Below are 13,737 nucleotides of genomic sequence, written 5' to 3'. Positions count from 1 at the left end.
TGCAGAAACCAAGAATGATTTATTGTGGCACAGACATAAAAAACACATATTAAAAAAACCTGCGTTTCACCCACCCGCAAAGGGCTGCATCAGGGGTTAGTAGAACCAGGTGGTGTATAAAAACGGCTTCTACAACCAGGTAAAAGCAGAGACAGACTGTTGAGTGCTGCCATCTTTTCTCTCCAGTGGGATAATTTCATGATTGATAAGGGTAAGCTATTTTCATTATTCTGATTTCTATTCAGTGTGGATTTTTACATGCCTTCTTAAAGATGATTTTAAACGGAAACATGTATTGCATTCAAAGCATTTAAAGGTTTTCTTTCCTGTGTGAATAATTTCATGGCTTTTTAGATTAGATTGTGTGTAGAAACATTTATCACAGTCAGAACACTTAAAGGGTTTCTCTCCAGAATGGATTAGCTCATGGTGTCTTAAATTACATTTTGTGTAAAAATATTTATTACACTCAGAACATTTAAAGGGCTTCTCTCCAGTGTGCATCATATGGTGTATTTTCAGAGAAGGCTTGTGCGTAAAGCTTTTACCACACTCAAAACATCTGAATGGTTTCTCTCCAGCATGGATTATTTCATGCTTTCGTAAACTAGTTTTTGTGTAGAAATATTTATTACAGTCAGAACATTTAAAGCGTTTCTCTCCAGTATGAATCATTTGGTGTATTTTCAGATATGGTTTGTGCCTAAAGCTTTTACCACACTCAAAACATCTGAATGGTTTCTCTCCCGTATGGGTCATAAGATGGTATGCCAACTGTGACTTGTCAGGAAATTTTCTATCACACTCGGTACATGAATGAGTTTTCTTCTTTGATGCTGGAGTTTCTTTCTTGTTTCTTAAGTGTAGCAATAAGAGATCCTTACGACTGAACCTTTTCCCACATTCCATACATGGAAAAGGTTTCACTCCCGTATGAATTCTTAGGTGTTTCTCTAGGCCTTCTTTTCTGGCAAATTTTTTATGACATTCAGTGCATGGAAAGGCTCTCTCTCCAGTGTGAGTTCTTTGATGCCTAACTAGTTCTGTGCGTCGAACAAACTGCTTCCCGCATTCAGTACACTTAAAGAGTTTTTCTCCTGTGTGAATTTTAAGATGGTCTTTTAGGCGTGACTCCCAAGAATAACATTTCCCGCATTCAGTACACTTAAAGGGTTTCTCTTGCGACGCATTGTCTCCAAAGGGGTTAGAATTCTCTCCCACATGCCTCCTACTGTGTTTCACTAGTTCACACTTCAAAACAAAACTTTTCCCACATTCAGAGCATTTAAATGGTCTCTCACCGCGGTGGATTTTCTCATGAGTTCTCAGGGAATACATATGACGGAAACATTTTCCACATTCTGTACATTTAAATGGTTTCTCACCGGTATGGATTTTCTGGTGCCTTCTTAAGTTGCCAATATGACTGAAAGATTGGCCACATTCAGCACACACACAAGACATCAAAGATCTTTCTTGGGTAATACTTCCAGATGCTGCTGCTGCGTGGGTTTTCAGGTGCGCGGTTAGTGAATGCTTATAAGAGAAATGTCTTCCACATTCTGTGCACTGAAGAGACCTCGAATGCCCTTCCAAGGGGTCAGTCTGTTCTGCTCCAAGAGATTTCTTCCATTTCCCCTTTCCACTTTTATTTTGGAAGGGTGTCTCTGCTCTCTGCTTACTCTGGTACTCTGGAAAGTTTGTGAGCTTCTGATCACGTCTCTCACACTCAGTGACGCCAACCGGGGAGTCTTTCTGTTTCTTCTGCGATTCCTGCTGACTTCTCCCAGATTCTCCCCGCTCCGTCCCTTGGGAAACGCCGACATGTCTTGGGCGCAGTTTCCATTTTAACAGATGTTCTTCTCCATTTTTCTCTTTTACTTCTTCCGTCAACTCATTATCTGCGGGATAAGAACAAAGACATCAAACGTATTTTAGCCTGATGCTCCCCTCTTTTCCCTGCTGGCTTGATTTCCTACTTCCTGCCCCTTCTGTCAGATCGACTCTTTCCTCATCCCTCCAATTCTACTGCATTTGCACTTGTAAGCTTCATGTTTCGCTTCATTTGTCATTTACAGTACACTTCTCCCTCCGTATTCGCTGTGATAGGGGATTAACAGAACCGCAAAGACAGAAAAACCGCAAATAACTTTTTCATTTGTTATTTGCTGTTTTCTATTAAAACCCATCATGAATATGGTGAAACTGTGAATAACATGGTGGGAGAGGCAAAACACGGTGAAGAAAGTGCTGGGAATTAGTGATTTCTCTATGCAAGCTGATGTAATTTGGGGGAGGGGGGAGGAGCCAGCAAGCTAAAAAACGTTAATAATCGAAACTGTGATCGTTGCAACCGCGAATACGAAGGGAGAAGTGTATATCTTGCCTCATAAAAAACTTGACCAATGAAGTTTCACTATCCAAACACAATACACCTTTGACAGCACTCATGAGCATAACTAAGATTAAAAAAACCATAATACAATTTCCAGAGTCCTTCTCAACAGAGGAAAAAAAACCCTAAAATCTTCCCAAATATAAGCCCAGACAAAACCTTTACTATGCAGGAAAAAGCAGTAAATGAGACAAAAGATAAGTTTAAAAAAATTACAGATTAAAATTGATAGTTCTTCAACATTGTGGTAAGAGCAGATAGCGTAGCAGGTTTTAAGAAAAGTTTGGACAAGTTCCTGGAGGAAAAGTCCATAGTCTGTCCTTGGGAAAAACATGGGGGAAGCCACTGCTTGCTGTGGATCGCTAGCATGAAATGTTGCTACTCAGAGATTATCATGCCGCTGTACTGGGCCATGGTACGCCCCCACCTGGAATACTGCGTCCAGCACTGGTCGCCATACATGAAGAAGGACATTGTACTACTCAAAAGGGTCCAGGGGCTGGAGGAGTTGCTGTTACATTGAGAGATTAGAGAAACTGGGCCTCTTCTCCCTTAAAAAGAGGGGACTGAGAGGGGACATGATCGAAACATTCAAGATAATGAAAGGAATAGACTTAGTAGATAGAGACAAGTTGTTCATCCTCTCCCAGCAGCGGCAATTCTTATGTTCTTAAGGGACTTTTCCTCCAGGAACTTGTCCAAACTTTTCTTAAACCCAGCTATGCTAACTTTTACCACATCCTCTGGCAATGAGTTCCAGAGTTTAATGATTTGTTGAGTGAATAAAATATTTCCTCCTATTTATTTTAAAAGTATTCCCATGTAATTTCATTGGAGTGTCCCCTGGTTTTTGTACTTTCTGAAAGAGTGAAAAAAAAGGATTCCCACCACTCTGGTTTTTGTAGAGCTCCATCATAGCCCCCTTCAGCTGAAGAGCCCGAACCGCATCTGTCTTTCCTCATCGGAGAGGAATTACGTCCCCTTTATCATTTTGATGGTTCTCCTTCCAAAACACTGACAAATGCATGCTGCCGTATTGCCTTACCTTCTGGGCGAAATTGTAAGTGGAGTAGGGGTTTTTGCAAGAATGGTGCGCGTCGGGATCCCCCTGGAAGCAAGAGTTTTCTTTACATTTTCTTGTCTTTGGTTTGGCCCCTACGTACTTGCTTTCTCATTTTAATTTGGATTGTCCTATTAGGACACATGTTCACTTATCAAACAATAAAGGCCTGTCGTTAGAAAAGATTCCTGGACAGAACTCTTGCTTTCCAGGCAGGTAAATTGAACGATTGGCTGGGTAACATTATTATGCACTCCTCATCCTATTTTAGTTTTAGAAAATCAGTAAAAACAAAACTGTTTAATTGATTTGTAAGCTAAGAATTTTACTGTTTTTATTTCTTTTATTCTGTACGAGTGTATTTGATGATTTTACATTGTGACTATTTTGATTGTCTAGCACTTCTTATTGTAAACCGCCTCAAACTATTATGGCTTTGGTGGTATATAAGAATAAATTATTATCATTATTTTGGAGGGGGGGATTTTCTGAGAGCGTAAAAGGAAAAGTTTAGAGTTTGCGTGAGTTGTAAGTGTGGTGCAGGGGGTTCTCTCCACCCCCCACCCCGAATGAGAGCGGGAGTGTATTAGGGGGTTCCCCCCCCCCAACCGCCCTCAGAGCGCAAACGGGAAGGCAAATGGTAAGGTCCTGCATGCCAATGTCAGGGCGGGATTGTCGGCACGCCAATGTCCTGCGTGCTTTTTGATGGGTCACCGCCCTATCATGTGCCCTACGATCCAACGGAAGACAGCTATTTTCTCTGTCCCTAAGGAATGCTCTACCATCAGATATCAGATTTGACAAATCCCTCGATGCAAACTAAAGTCCTTCCTATTGGAATCCTCTTATTCCTCAAACCCAATCTTATGATTCATTTCGAAAAATATTTGACTTAACTGCATTTTTCTATTTTTAAAGAAATATTTGATCATTATGATTCCTGTTTGTGGTATGTTCAGTTTTTTCTCACATTTTGATTCAATTGTAATCGGTATTTTTCTGAGAAACATTTGACATTTATTGTAATTCGCTGTATGTCCAGCTTTTTTCTTATTGTAAACCGCCTTGAACTGAAGGTGTGGCGGTATATAAGAATAAAATTGTTATTCTTCAAGGATGCCTACCAGTTGTCAGCCTAGAGGCTTATGGGATATTATATCAATCTGACCCTGGCATGGGAAGGCAGATAGACCCTTAGTGCAGGGAAACTGTTTTAAGTAGCCCTGACTGATATATTTTAAGTTTCAAGTAGCCCTGATTGAATCATGGCTAGCTAAAAGGTGTTAATGTCTGATTAAGAGGGTGCTTAGGACAATGGTGCACAGATCAAGCCAGAGACTTAATCCCATCACCATGCTTGCAGGTATTACACCCTCCTTTGTTAATTAAATTGACCATTGTCTCAAACAGTTTGCAAGTTCTAAACAGAAAGATACTGGGAGATACAATATTTTCTCTAGTCAGAATAAGATTCCAAGGTATAAAAGCCTGCTCTCGGCTCTATCAGTTTATCTCTCTCTTTTTCTATGGAGCTATCAATCTCTCTCTCTTTTTCTATCAAGCTATCAGGAGAGGGGTCTTGGCCCTCTCTCTCTCTTTCTATCTAGCTATCTCTTGGCTCTTGGCTTGGCACTCTGGTTCTCTCTTGAGCTCTCTCTATTTCTCTGTCTATCCTTCTCTTTATCTATGGAACACGAAACATCACCCCATCCCCCTCTCTCTCTCTCTCTGCCTTTCCCTGAAACTTCACGCTTCCTTCTGGACTCTGTAAGGCAGTGAGACTGCTTTGCTCTCTGCTTAAGTGTAATGCTCTCTGCTTAATTGTAATGCTTATAAATATTACTTTTCTGTAAGACTATTTCTATAATATATTCTTTATATAATCACCCCTGGCTGTGCTTCTTATTTGATTCTATCCCTAATGAAACTTCTGTGAAGGAACTGAACCTGGGACCAGCGTTTGTCAGGACGCTTTTCACTTAACCCCTCCAACCTAACATTGTGGGGGTGCGACCATCCTTACATTTTATTAAACTGACACCAGTCATGAAAAGACAAAGAGAAGTCACAACGATCCCTTCAGGCTGAAGTAATAATCACAAACCACTTTTAAGAAGAGCTTCCCCCTTCCTATTGTCAATCGAAATACCTTTCATTTTATCTCTATGTACTTGGCCCCTTTGTTACCATTTGTCTCTGTCTGATCCATCCTTGATATTTTTGGTTTCAATGCCTCTCACCTCTCTTTTTTTAAAAATTTCAGTATTGTAATATCAAATTTGTAATAAACTTGGAAACTAGTTCACATTTCAAAGCAAAGCATTTCCCGCATTCAGTACATTCAAAGGGTTTCTCACCTCTGTGGATTTTCTGGTGAGTCCTCAGGGAATACTTATGATAGAAACGTTTCCCACATGCAGCACAATGAAATGGTCTCTCTCCTTTGTGGATTTTCTGGTGCCTTTTTAAGTTACCCACGTGACTGAACGTTTGACCACATTCAGCACAGACACAGGACATCAAAGATCTTTCTGGAGTAACGTGTCCAGACGCTGCTGCATGCGTTTTCAGGTGCGTAGTTAGTGAGTGCTTGTAAAAGAAACGCCTTCCACATTCAGTGCACTGAAAAGACCTCGAATGCCCTTCCGGAGAGTGGTTCCTCTCGTCCCCGTGAGATTTCTTCCATTTCCTCTTTTGGCGATGGAGGTCAGAGGTCGATTGCCGGCTGTTGTTCTTTTGGAAGGGCATCTCCGCGCTCTTACTCTGGCGCTCAGGGATGTTTGCGAGCTTCTCGTCATTTCTCTCGCGCTCGGCGATGCCATCCGGTGAGTCCCTCTGCTTCTTCTGGGAGCGCAGCTGACAACTCCCTGATTCTCCCCTCTCTGTCCCTTGGGAAACACAAAGAGGTCTTGGACGCAGTTTCCGTTTTAAAGGAGGTTCTTCTCTGCTCTCTTTCACCTCATTATCTGCTGGATATGGAGAGAGACAAACATAATTTTAGTAACTGGGAAGGCAAAATTAGGTTCTTACCTGCTTTTTTTAAAAAAAATTCTTTATTCATTATTCCATCTTACAACAAGTGCACAATACTTCATCATATTAACTTTTACATATCACTTGATATTCATACAATTATGATTTTACAGACAGCACAGTTACTTACCGTAACAGGTGTTATCCAGGGACAGCAGGCATATATTCTCACATGTGGGTGACGTCATCTACGGAGCCCCAGTGCGGACCGCTTTTCAAGCAAACTTGATTGAAGTTTCAAGTTTGCTACACTGCACCACGCATGTGCATGCCTTCTTGCCCACTAGAGGGCGCATCCCCACCTCGTGGTCCTCAGTTCCATAACCAGCAAAGAAGCCATCCCCGGGGAGGAGGGCGGGTTGTGAGCATATATGCCTGCTGTCCCTGGATAACACCTGTTACGGTAAGTAACTGTGCTTTATCCCAGGACAAGCAGGCATGATATTCTCACATGTGGGTGACCTCCAAGCCAACCAAAAAAGGGCAGGTGGGAGGATGGCAATTTAGGAAAACAGGTTACGTAACACCGACTGGCCAAACCGGCCGTCGCTTCTGGACAGAGTGTCCAGACAGTAGTGGGAGGTTGAACGTATGAACCGAAGACCAAGTGGCAGCTTTACATATGTCCTCCACAGGAGTAGACCGGAGGAAAGCAACAGAAGCTGCCATCGCCCGGACCTTATGCCCCGTGACTCGACCCGGGGGCGTAAGACCAGCCTGAGCGTAGCAAAACGAGATACAAGCAGCCAACCAGTTCGACAAGGTGCGCTTGGAAACAGGATGTCCTAAACGATTAGGATCAAAGGACAAAAACAATTGAGGAACCTTCCGATGAGACTTGGTACGTTGGAGATAAAATGCCAACGCCCTCTTACAGTCAAGCGTGTGGAGCGCCGCCTCGCCAGGATGAGAGTGGGGCTTCGGGAAGAACACAGGAAGAACAATGGACTGATTGAGGTGGAAATCAGACACAACCTTAGGCAAAAATTTAGGATGGGTGCGAAGAACCACCTTGTCATGATGAAACACAGTAAAAGGCGGGTCCGCAACCAAAGCCTGCAGCTCACTAATCCGACGAGCAGATGTGAGCGCAATCAGAAATAGCACCTTGCAAGTAAGAAATTTAAGGAGAGACTTGTCGATAGGCTCAAAGGGAGGCTTCATCAGTTGAGCTAAGACAACATTCAAATCCCAAACCACCGGAGGAGGTTTGAGAGGAGGACAAACATTCACGAGACCCTTCATAAAACGAGTCACCAGAGGATGAAGAGAGAGAGAACGCCCCTCCAGATGACGATGGAATGCGGAAATGGCACTGAGATGCACCCGAACGGATGTCGTCTTCAGGCCCGAATTAGACAGATGCAACAAGTATTCCAGCACCGAAGACACCGGGACCGAATCCGGATCCAGATGATGCGAGGAACACCAGGATGAAAACCTGGTCCATTTCTGGGAATAACAAAGCCTGGTCGAGACCTTGCGCGAGGCTTCCAAAACTTCCCTCACAGACTGAGAAACAGGAACCGAAGTCAAGGGGAAAGGAACCAAGCAGTCAGGTGTAAAGACTGAAGATTGGGCTGCAACAGCGAACCCCGACTCTGAGATAGCAGAGAGGGAAACACAGGCAGAAGCAGAGGCTCCCTGACACTGAGTTGAAGAAGCAGGGAGAACCAGTGTTGACGAGGCCACCGAGGCGCAATGAGAATCATAGTGGCTCTGGATGATTTGAGACGAACCAACGTCCTCAAGATCAGAGGAAAAGGAGGAAACGCATAAAGGAACCTCCCTCCCCAGTCGAGAAGAAAGGCATCGGCCTCGAGACGGTCCCGGGAGTACATCCGAGAACAATATAGGGGCAGTTTGTGAGTCTCCGGAGAGGCAAACAGATCCACCTGCGGAGTCCCCCAGCGGTCGAAGACCTCGCGCAGGACCCTGGAGTTGAGCGACCACTCGTGCGGCTGGAGAAGACGACTGAGTTTGTCTGCCAAGCAGTTCCGTTCTCCCTGGATATAGACCGCCTGTAGGAAGATGTTCTGGGAGACCGCCCATTCCCAAAGGCGTAGGGCTTCCCGGCAAAGGGACCAAGAGCCCGTCCCACCTTGCTTGTTCACATAATACATGGCCACTTGGTTGTCCGTGCGCACGAGGACTACCTGATCGCGGAGTAGGTGGCAGAATGCTCGAGCCGCCAGAAAGATGGCACGAAGCTCCAACACATTGATGTGACAGTGTCGGTCCTCCGCCGACCACAGACCCTGGGTCTGCAGACCGTCGAGGTGGGCCCCCCACGCGTACTCCGAGGAGTCCGTGGTCAGAACCTTGCGATGCGGAGGGACGAGAAAGAGCAAACCCCCGGAAAGATTCGAAGAGTCGGTCCACCAACGGAGCGATCGCCTCAAAGGAGTCACCGCTATGAGACAAGAGACAGGATCGCAATCCTGGCGCCACTGAGAGGCCAGAGTCCACTGAGGAATTCTCAGGTGCAATCTGGAGAACGGAGTGACGTGGACCGTAGACGCCATGTGGCCCAGAAGCATCATCATGCGCTGAGCCGACACCACAGGAAGTCGAGAAACCAGACGACCCAACCAAATCAGGGCCTCCAAACGAGGAGGGGGGAGGAACGAACGGAGGCGAACAGTGTCCAGCACTGCGCCTATAAATTGAAGTGATTGGGTCGGGCACAACTGTGACTTGGGAAAGTTCACTTCGAACCCCAGTCGTTGAAGGAAGATGATAGACTGTCGGGTCGCTGAGATAACCCCCTCCCTGGTCGGGGCCTTGATCAGCCAATCGTCCAGGTAGGGGAAGACCTGAAGCCCCCGAGACCTCAGGGCTGCAGCGACTACCACCATACACTTCGTGAAGACTCGAGGGGACGAAGCCAGGCCGAAGGGGAGGACCCGGTACTGTAGGTGAAGCTCGCCCACCTGGAACCGTAAGAATTTGCGGAAGGAGGGATGCACCGGAACATGGGTATACGCTTCCTTCAGGTCCAGGGAGCACATCCAGTCCCCTTCCTCCAAGAGAGGATACAATACCGGAAGCGACAACATCCTGAACCTCTCCCGGACCAGGAACTTGTTGAGCTTTCTGAGGTCTAGAATGGGGCGCAAGTCCCCGGTCTTTTTTAGGACCAAAAAGTAACGGGAGTAAAACCCCCGCCCCCGCTGGTCGGGGGGTACAGGTTCCACCGCCCGAAGACTCAACAAGGCCCTGGCCTCTGCCAGGAGGATGGGGAGCTGGGTCCGATTGTATGGGCAAGCCCCCGGTGACTGATCCGGCGGTGTAGACCAGAAGTTGAGAGAGTAGCCCTCGGAGACGGTCCGGAGCACCCAAGCATTGGATGTTATCTCGATCCAAGCCGCATAAAAGGACCGGAGTCGACCCCCTATGGGTAGGGGGTCCGGCGCGATCGCAGAAGGGGGCCGGCCCCATCCGCATAGCCCGTCAAAAGGACGGCGCTGGCTTGGACGCACCCTGCGCCGGAGGTTTCGAATGTCCCCCTCTTCCCTGTTGAGGTGGACGCCGTGGCGGAGGCCTAGAAAAAGCCGGCGTTGATTTCTGAGGGTAACGCCGCGGAGGTGGCCGGAAGGGTTTCTGCGGCGTGGCCCGAGGTTTCGTACGGACTGAAGGGACACGTATCATGAACCTTGATAATTTTCCTTAGGCATTTGTTGTTTAAAGTTGTAAGAAAACCAGGCCCTGTTTGTTTGTCTTTCCCTTCCTTGAAGAGAATACAAGGACAAGAATGTTTAAACAGAGATGCTGTAAAGTGAATTCAATTGTTTTGTTAAGCCGTATTTACAGACAGATTTAGATTAGGGGCTCTGCTGGTTAAGGCTTTTTCTGACCCTCTGTGGACTTCAATCTCCAGATAGGAAAAATGCTGATGTGTTTGAAGTTTCATGTGACCTGTGTCCATATATGGTTTGTGTTTACGTCACATGCTGACAAACCTGATTCATATAAAAGATGTGAAACTCATAATAAAATTTGGACATGTTTTGGAAGACGATTTCTGGTCTTTAAGATGTGTCCCCAGGTACCTGACTTCCAAATGACAGAGACAGAGAAAGTATGGGGCAGGAATTGGGACCTAAATCCTTTTCACGGACCAAAGAGGCCAACGAGCGCTCCTGCTCCGACAACCGTTTGGTCGCCGCCTCTAGGGATTCATCAAATAATTCGGACCCTACGCAAGGTAAATCCGCAAGACGCTCCTGCAGGTTTGGGTCCATATCGAGGGTGCGTAGCCACGCCAGCCGGCGCATAGCTACAGCAAACATGAACTTGTCAAACCCTTCCCTATGGGAATCCGGCAGGGCCTCGCGATACTGAGGCAGGTCCTTTACCATGCCACGTAAATAGGACGAGAATGTAAAGGCATAATTGAGAACCCTTGTTGCCATGAGGGAATTCGAATAGAGGCGACGACCAAACTTGTCCAGGGTTCGACCCTCCCTGCCGGGCGGGACCGCCGCAGAAACTCTGGAGGGTTGCGTCTTTTTCAGCGCCGACTCGACCAGCAAGGACTGGTGTGAGAGTTGAGCCTTATCGAATCCCTTGGGTGGTATTGTCCTGTACTTGGACTCCATCTTAGACGGCACCGCTGTGACTGTAAGAGGTGAAGTCAGGTTCTTAAGGAAGGTCTGAAGAAGGACCTTATTCAGAGGAAGACGGGGGGGTTTCCCTCGGGGGAGTGGGAAGGTCCTGCTCCTCGAGGAACTCTTTGGTGTACTGAGATCCCGCCATGAGGTCCAGACCCAAAGCACGTGCCATGTCCTGTACGAAACTGGAGAAGGAGGACGGTCTGGCGGGCGGCGAGGGGGTTCTCGACCTCTCCGCCGAACAGAAGGGGGAAGCCTCGTGGGAATAGCGTGGTTCCCTACCGGACCCCAAGTCCCAAGAGGCCAGATCCAATGGCCTCGAGGGGGTCGGGGAACGTCTACGTCTCGAAGAACCCCTGGGAGAGGTACCAGGTGTCCGAGGTACCGAGGCACGCCCCCTCCTCCTCGGTGAGGAGTCCCGCGAACCCCCTCTGGCTGGGGAACGGAGCAGCCTCGGGTTGTCGAGGCGGAGCTCCGAGACCTGCAAGGTCTCGCCCCCGAGCGGCGAGGAGCGATCACGTCGCCGAGGAGAACCTCGTGAACGCTTGGGCTTCCTCGGACGACGCCTCGCCCGAGGCCGGCCCAAGGGCGAGGAGCCCCGAGAGGACCTCGAGGAAGAGGAGGAGATCCGACGTATCCTGCGCACCTTGTCACGGGGCCTTACGCTTCTCTCAGGCGGGGCCCCCGAGGCCGAAGTCGAGGGTAAGGTCGGGGCCGAGGTCGGTGCCGCCCCGGTACCCGAGGTCGAGGGAGCGAAGACCGAGGCCGCCGAGGTCAGAGCCATCAAGGCCGGAGCAGTCGAGGTCGAAGCCTGCTGCAAGTGCTCGATGGCCCCGGACAGCTCCGAGGCAATCAGGGCTCGGAGCAAGTCTTGGAACGCCGGGATCCCCACCATGGTCGGCAGGTCCGAGGCCGGGGGATGCTCCCTGGAGGGCGACCTCGGTCTCGAGTATTCCCTCGAGGCATTAGTGGCCGTAGTTCTGGGCGGGGCCGAGGACGACCCCCCCCCGCCGTAGAGGAGCCCAAAGATGGCTTCTTCGTCGACCCTGGAGTCGAGGATGGAAGAGAGGACTTACCCGAGGCAGGCTTAGTCGAAGGAGCAGGCTTCGATGAAGTCGAAGGATGCAGCGAAGCCGAGGATCCCGAGGCCGAGGTCAAGGCCGGGGCCGAAGCCGAGGCCGACGTCGAGGCCTTCCCCGGCGCGGAGTCGACCGCGAAGAGCTCCGCCATCCTGGCACGGCGTCGGCGGAGCGCTCTGGCCTGAAAGGTGGAGCACCGATCGCAAGAGTCAGTCGGATGCTCAGGCCCTAAGCAGAGCAAGCACCACCGGTGTGGGTCGGTAATGGAAAGTAACTGCTCACACCGGGTGCACTTCTTGAAACCCGTCAAGGGACGGGACATTAAAAACCGTATCGGCCGGAAGCAAGGCCGGCCGCGGCTCACGGGAGCCCCCGGAGCCGAACGGAAAGAAAACTTTTTTTTTTTTTACACGATAACTACAAAAACAAAAGAAAAGAGAATTAAAGCACAGCGACAGATCAAAATCAACCGGACGCGGTGACAGAAGGCAAAAACAGCAGAGCTCAATTTCCACAGGGCTTCTGGCTCCGCGGAAAAAACTGAACTGAGGACCACGAGGTGGGATGCGCCCTCTAGTGGGCAAGAAGGCATGCACATGCGTGGTGCAGTGTGCAAACTTGAAACTTCAATCAAGTTTGCTTGAAAAGCTGTCCGCGTTGGGGCTCCGTAGATGACGTCACCCACATGTGAGAATATCATGCCTGCTTGTCCTGGGATAAATGAATTTATCGCCCCCCATCCACACTTCCCACAAGTCATTTAATTAAAATATAATTTATATATTATATTTCACTCTATTAATCAGACCTTTAAAAGAACTATTTACCCTCCTCCTACATGTAAATGTACTTTCATTAGGAAAATGATGTCTATTAACGTATTTTGTGCATAATTTTTGTACACTTGTTGAAATTTATGAAAATGAATAAAGATTTACCAAAAAAAAAAGGAAAATGATGTCTATTCATTGCAATAATTTGTTAATGGCCCCCCAATCTTTTTAAAATTATTATAATTCCCTTTTTGTATGGCAATTGATCTTTCCATTTTATAAATATGACATAATTAATTCCACCAAAATGTGTACCGAAGCCTTTTGTAATTTTTCCAATTGTTGGTAATATGTTGGATGGCAACTCCTGTCCTAATTAATAAAAGCTGGTTATTATTTGATGAAATTTGACTTTTTGCTCTCATTGACATCCCAAACAGAATTGTATCATATGTTAAAGCTACATGGTTTTCTAGTAAACAATTAATTTGAGACCAAATTGATTTCCAAAAAACCATGATACAGGGACAATAAAATATGAAATGATCCAAAGTCCCTGCTTCCAGATTACTTTCTTTTAGCTTCCCCAGACTCCACCCTGTCTATTGTCGTGTTGTGCATGCAGATTTTGGTTTTTCCGCGGGTTCTAGTATTTTTCTAGGGCCGGGGAGAATTGAAGAACAGCGGCTGTGGCTCGGCTGGCGAGCTGTGAGGACATTTTCTTGCTGGGATCTCTCCTTTGCATTTTCCAAAAGCATTTGGGTATATTTGTTGTTACTCCTGT

At 47.4% G+C, this 13,737-nt stretch overlaps 1 protein-coding gene across 2 annotated transcripts in view; it reads right to left on the bottom strand.

The window, feature by feature from the left end:
* The window catches only part of LOC117354742 (oocyte zinc finger protein XlCOF6-like), a 37,264-nt gene continuing 23,527 nt past the window's right edge, over window positions 1-13,737 (bottom strand). Inside the window, exons 3-4 of one of the 2 annotated variants that reach the window (XM_033932687.1) lie at window positions 5,813-6,421; window positions 1-1,901 (exon numbers count right to left, since the gene is read on the bottom strand). In XM_033932687.1, coding sequence (XP_033788578.1) covers window positions 238-1,901; window positions 5,813-6,421 — 2,273 coding nt within the window. In that variant the 3' untranslated portion in view covers window positions 1-237. Of the gene's footprint in view, window positions 1,902-5,812; window positions 6,425-13,737 lie in introns of both variants that reach the window. The other variant, XM_033932686.1, reaches the window with a different exon arrangement.

This window comes from Geotrypetes seraphini, chromosome 2, assembly GCF_902459505.1.
Source record: "Geotrypetes seraphini chromosome 2, aGeoSer1.1, whole genome shotgun sequence".
In the NCBI taxonomy this organism is placed as follows: Eukaryota; Metazoa; Chordata; class Amphibia; order Gymnophiona; family Dermophiidae; genus Geotrypetes; species Geotrypetes seraphini.
This window is presented reverse-complemented; position numbering and strand designations above follow the sequence as displayed.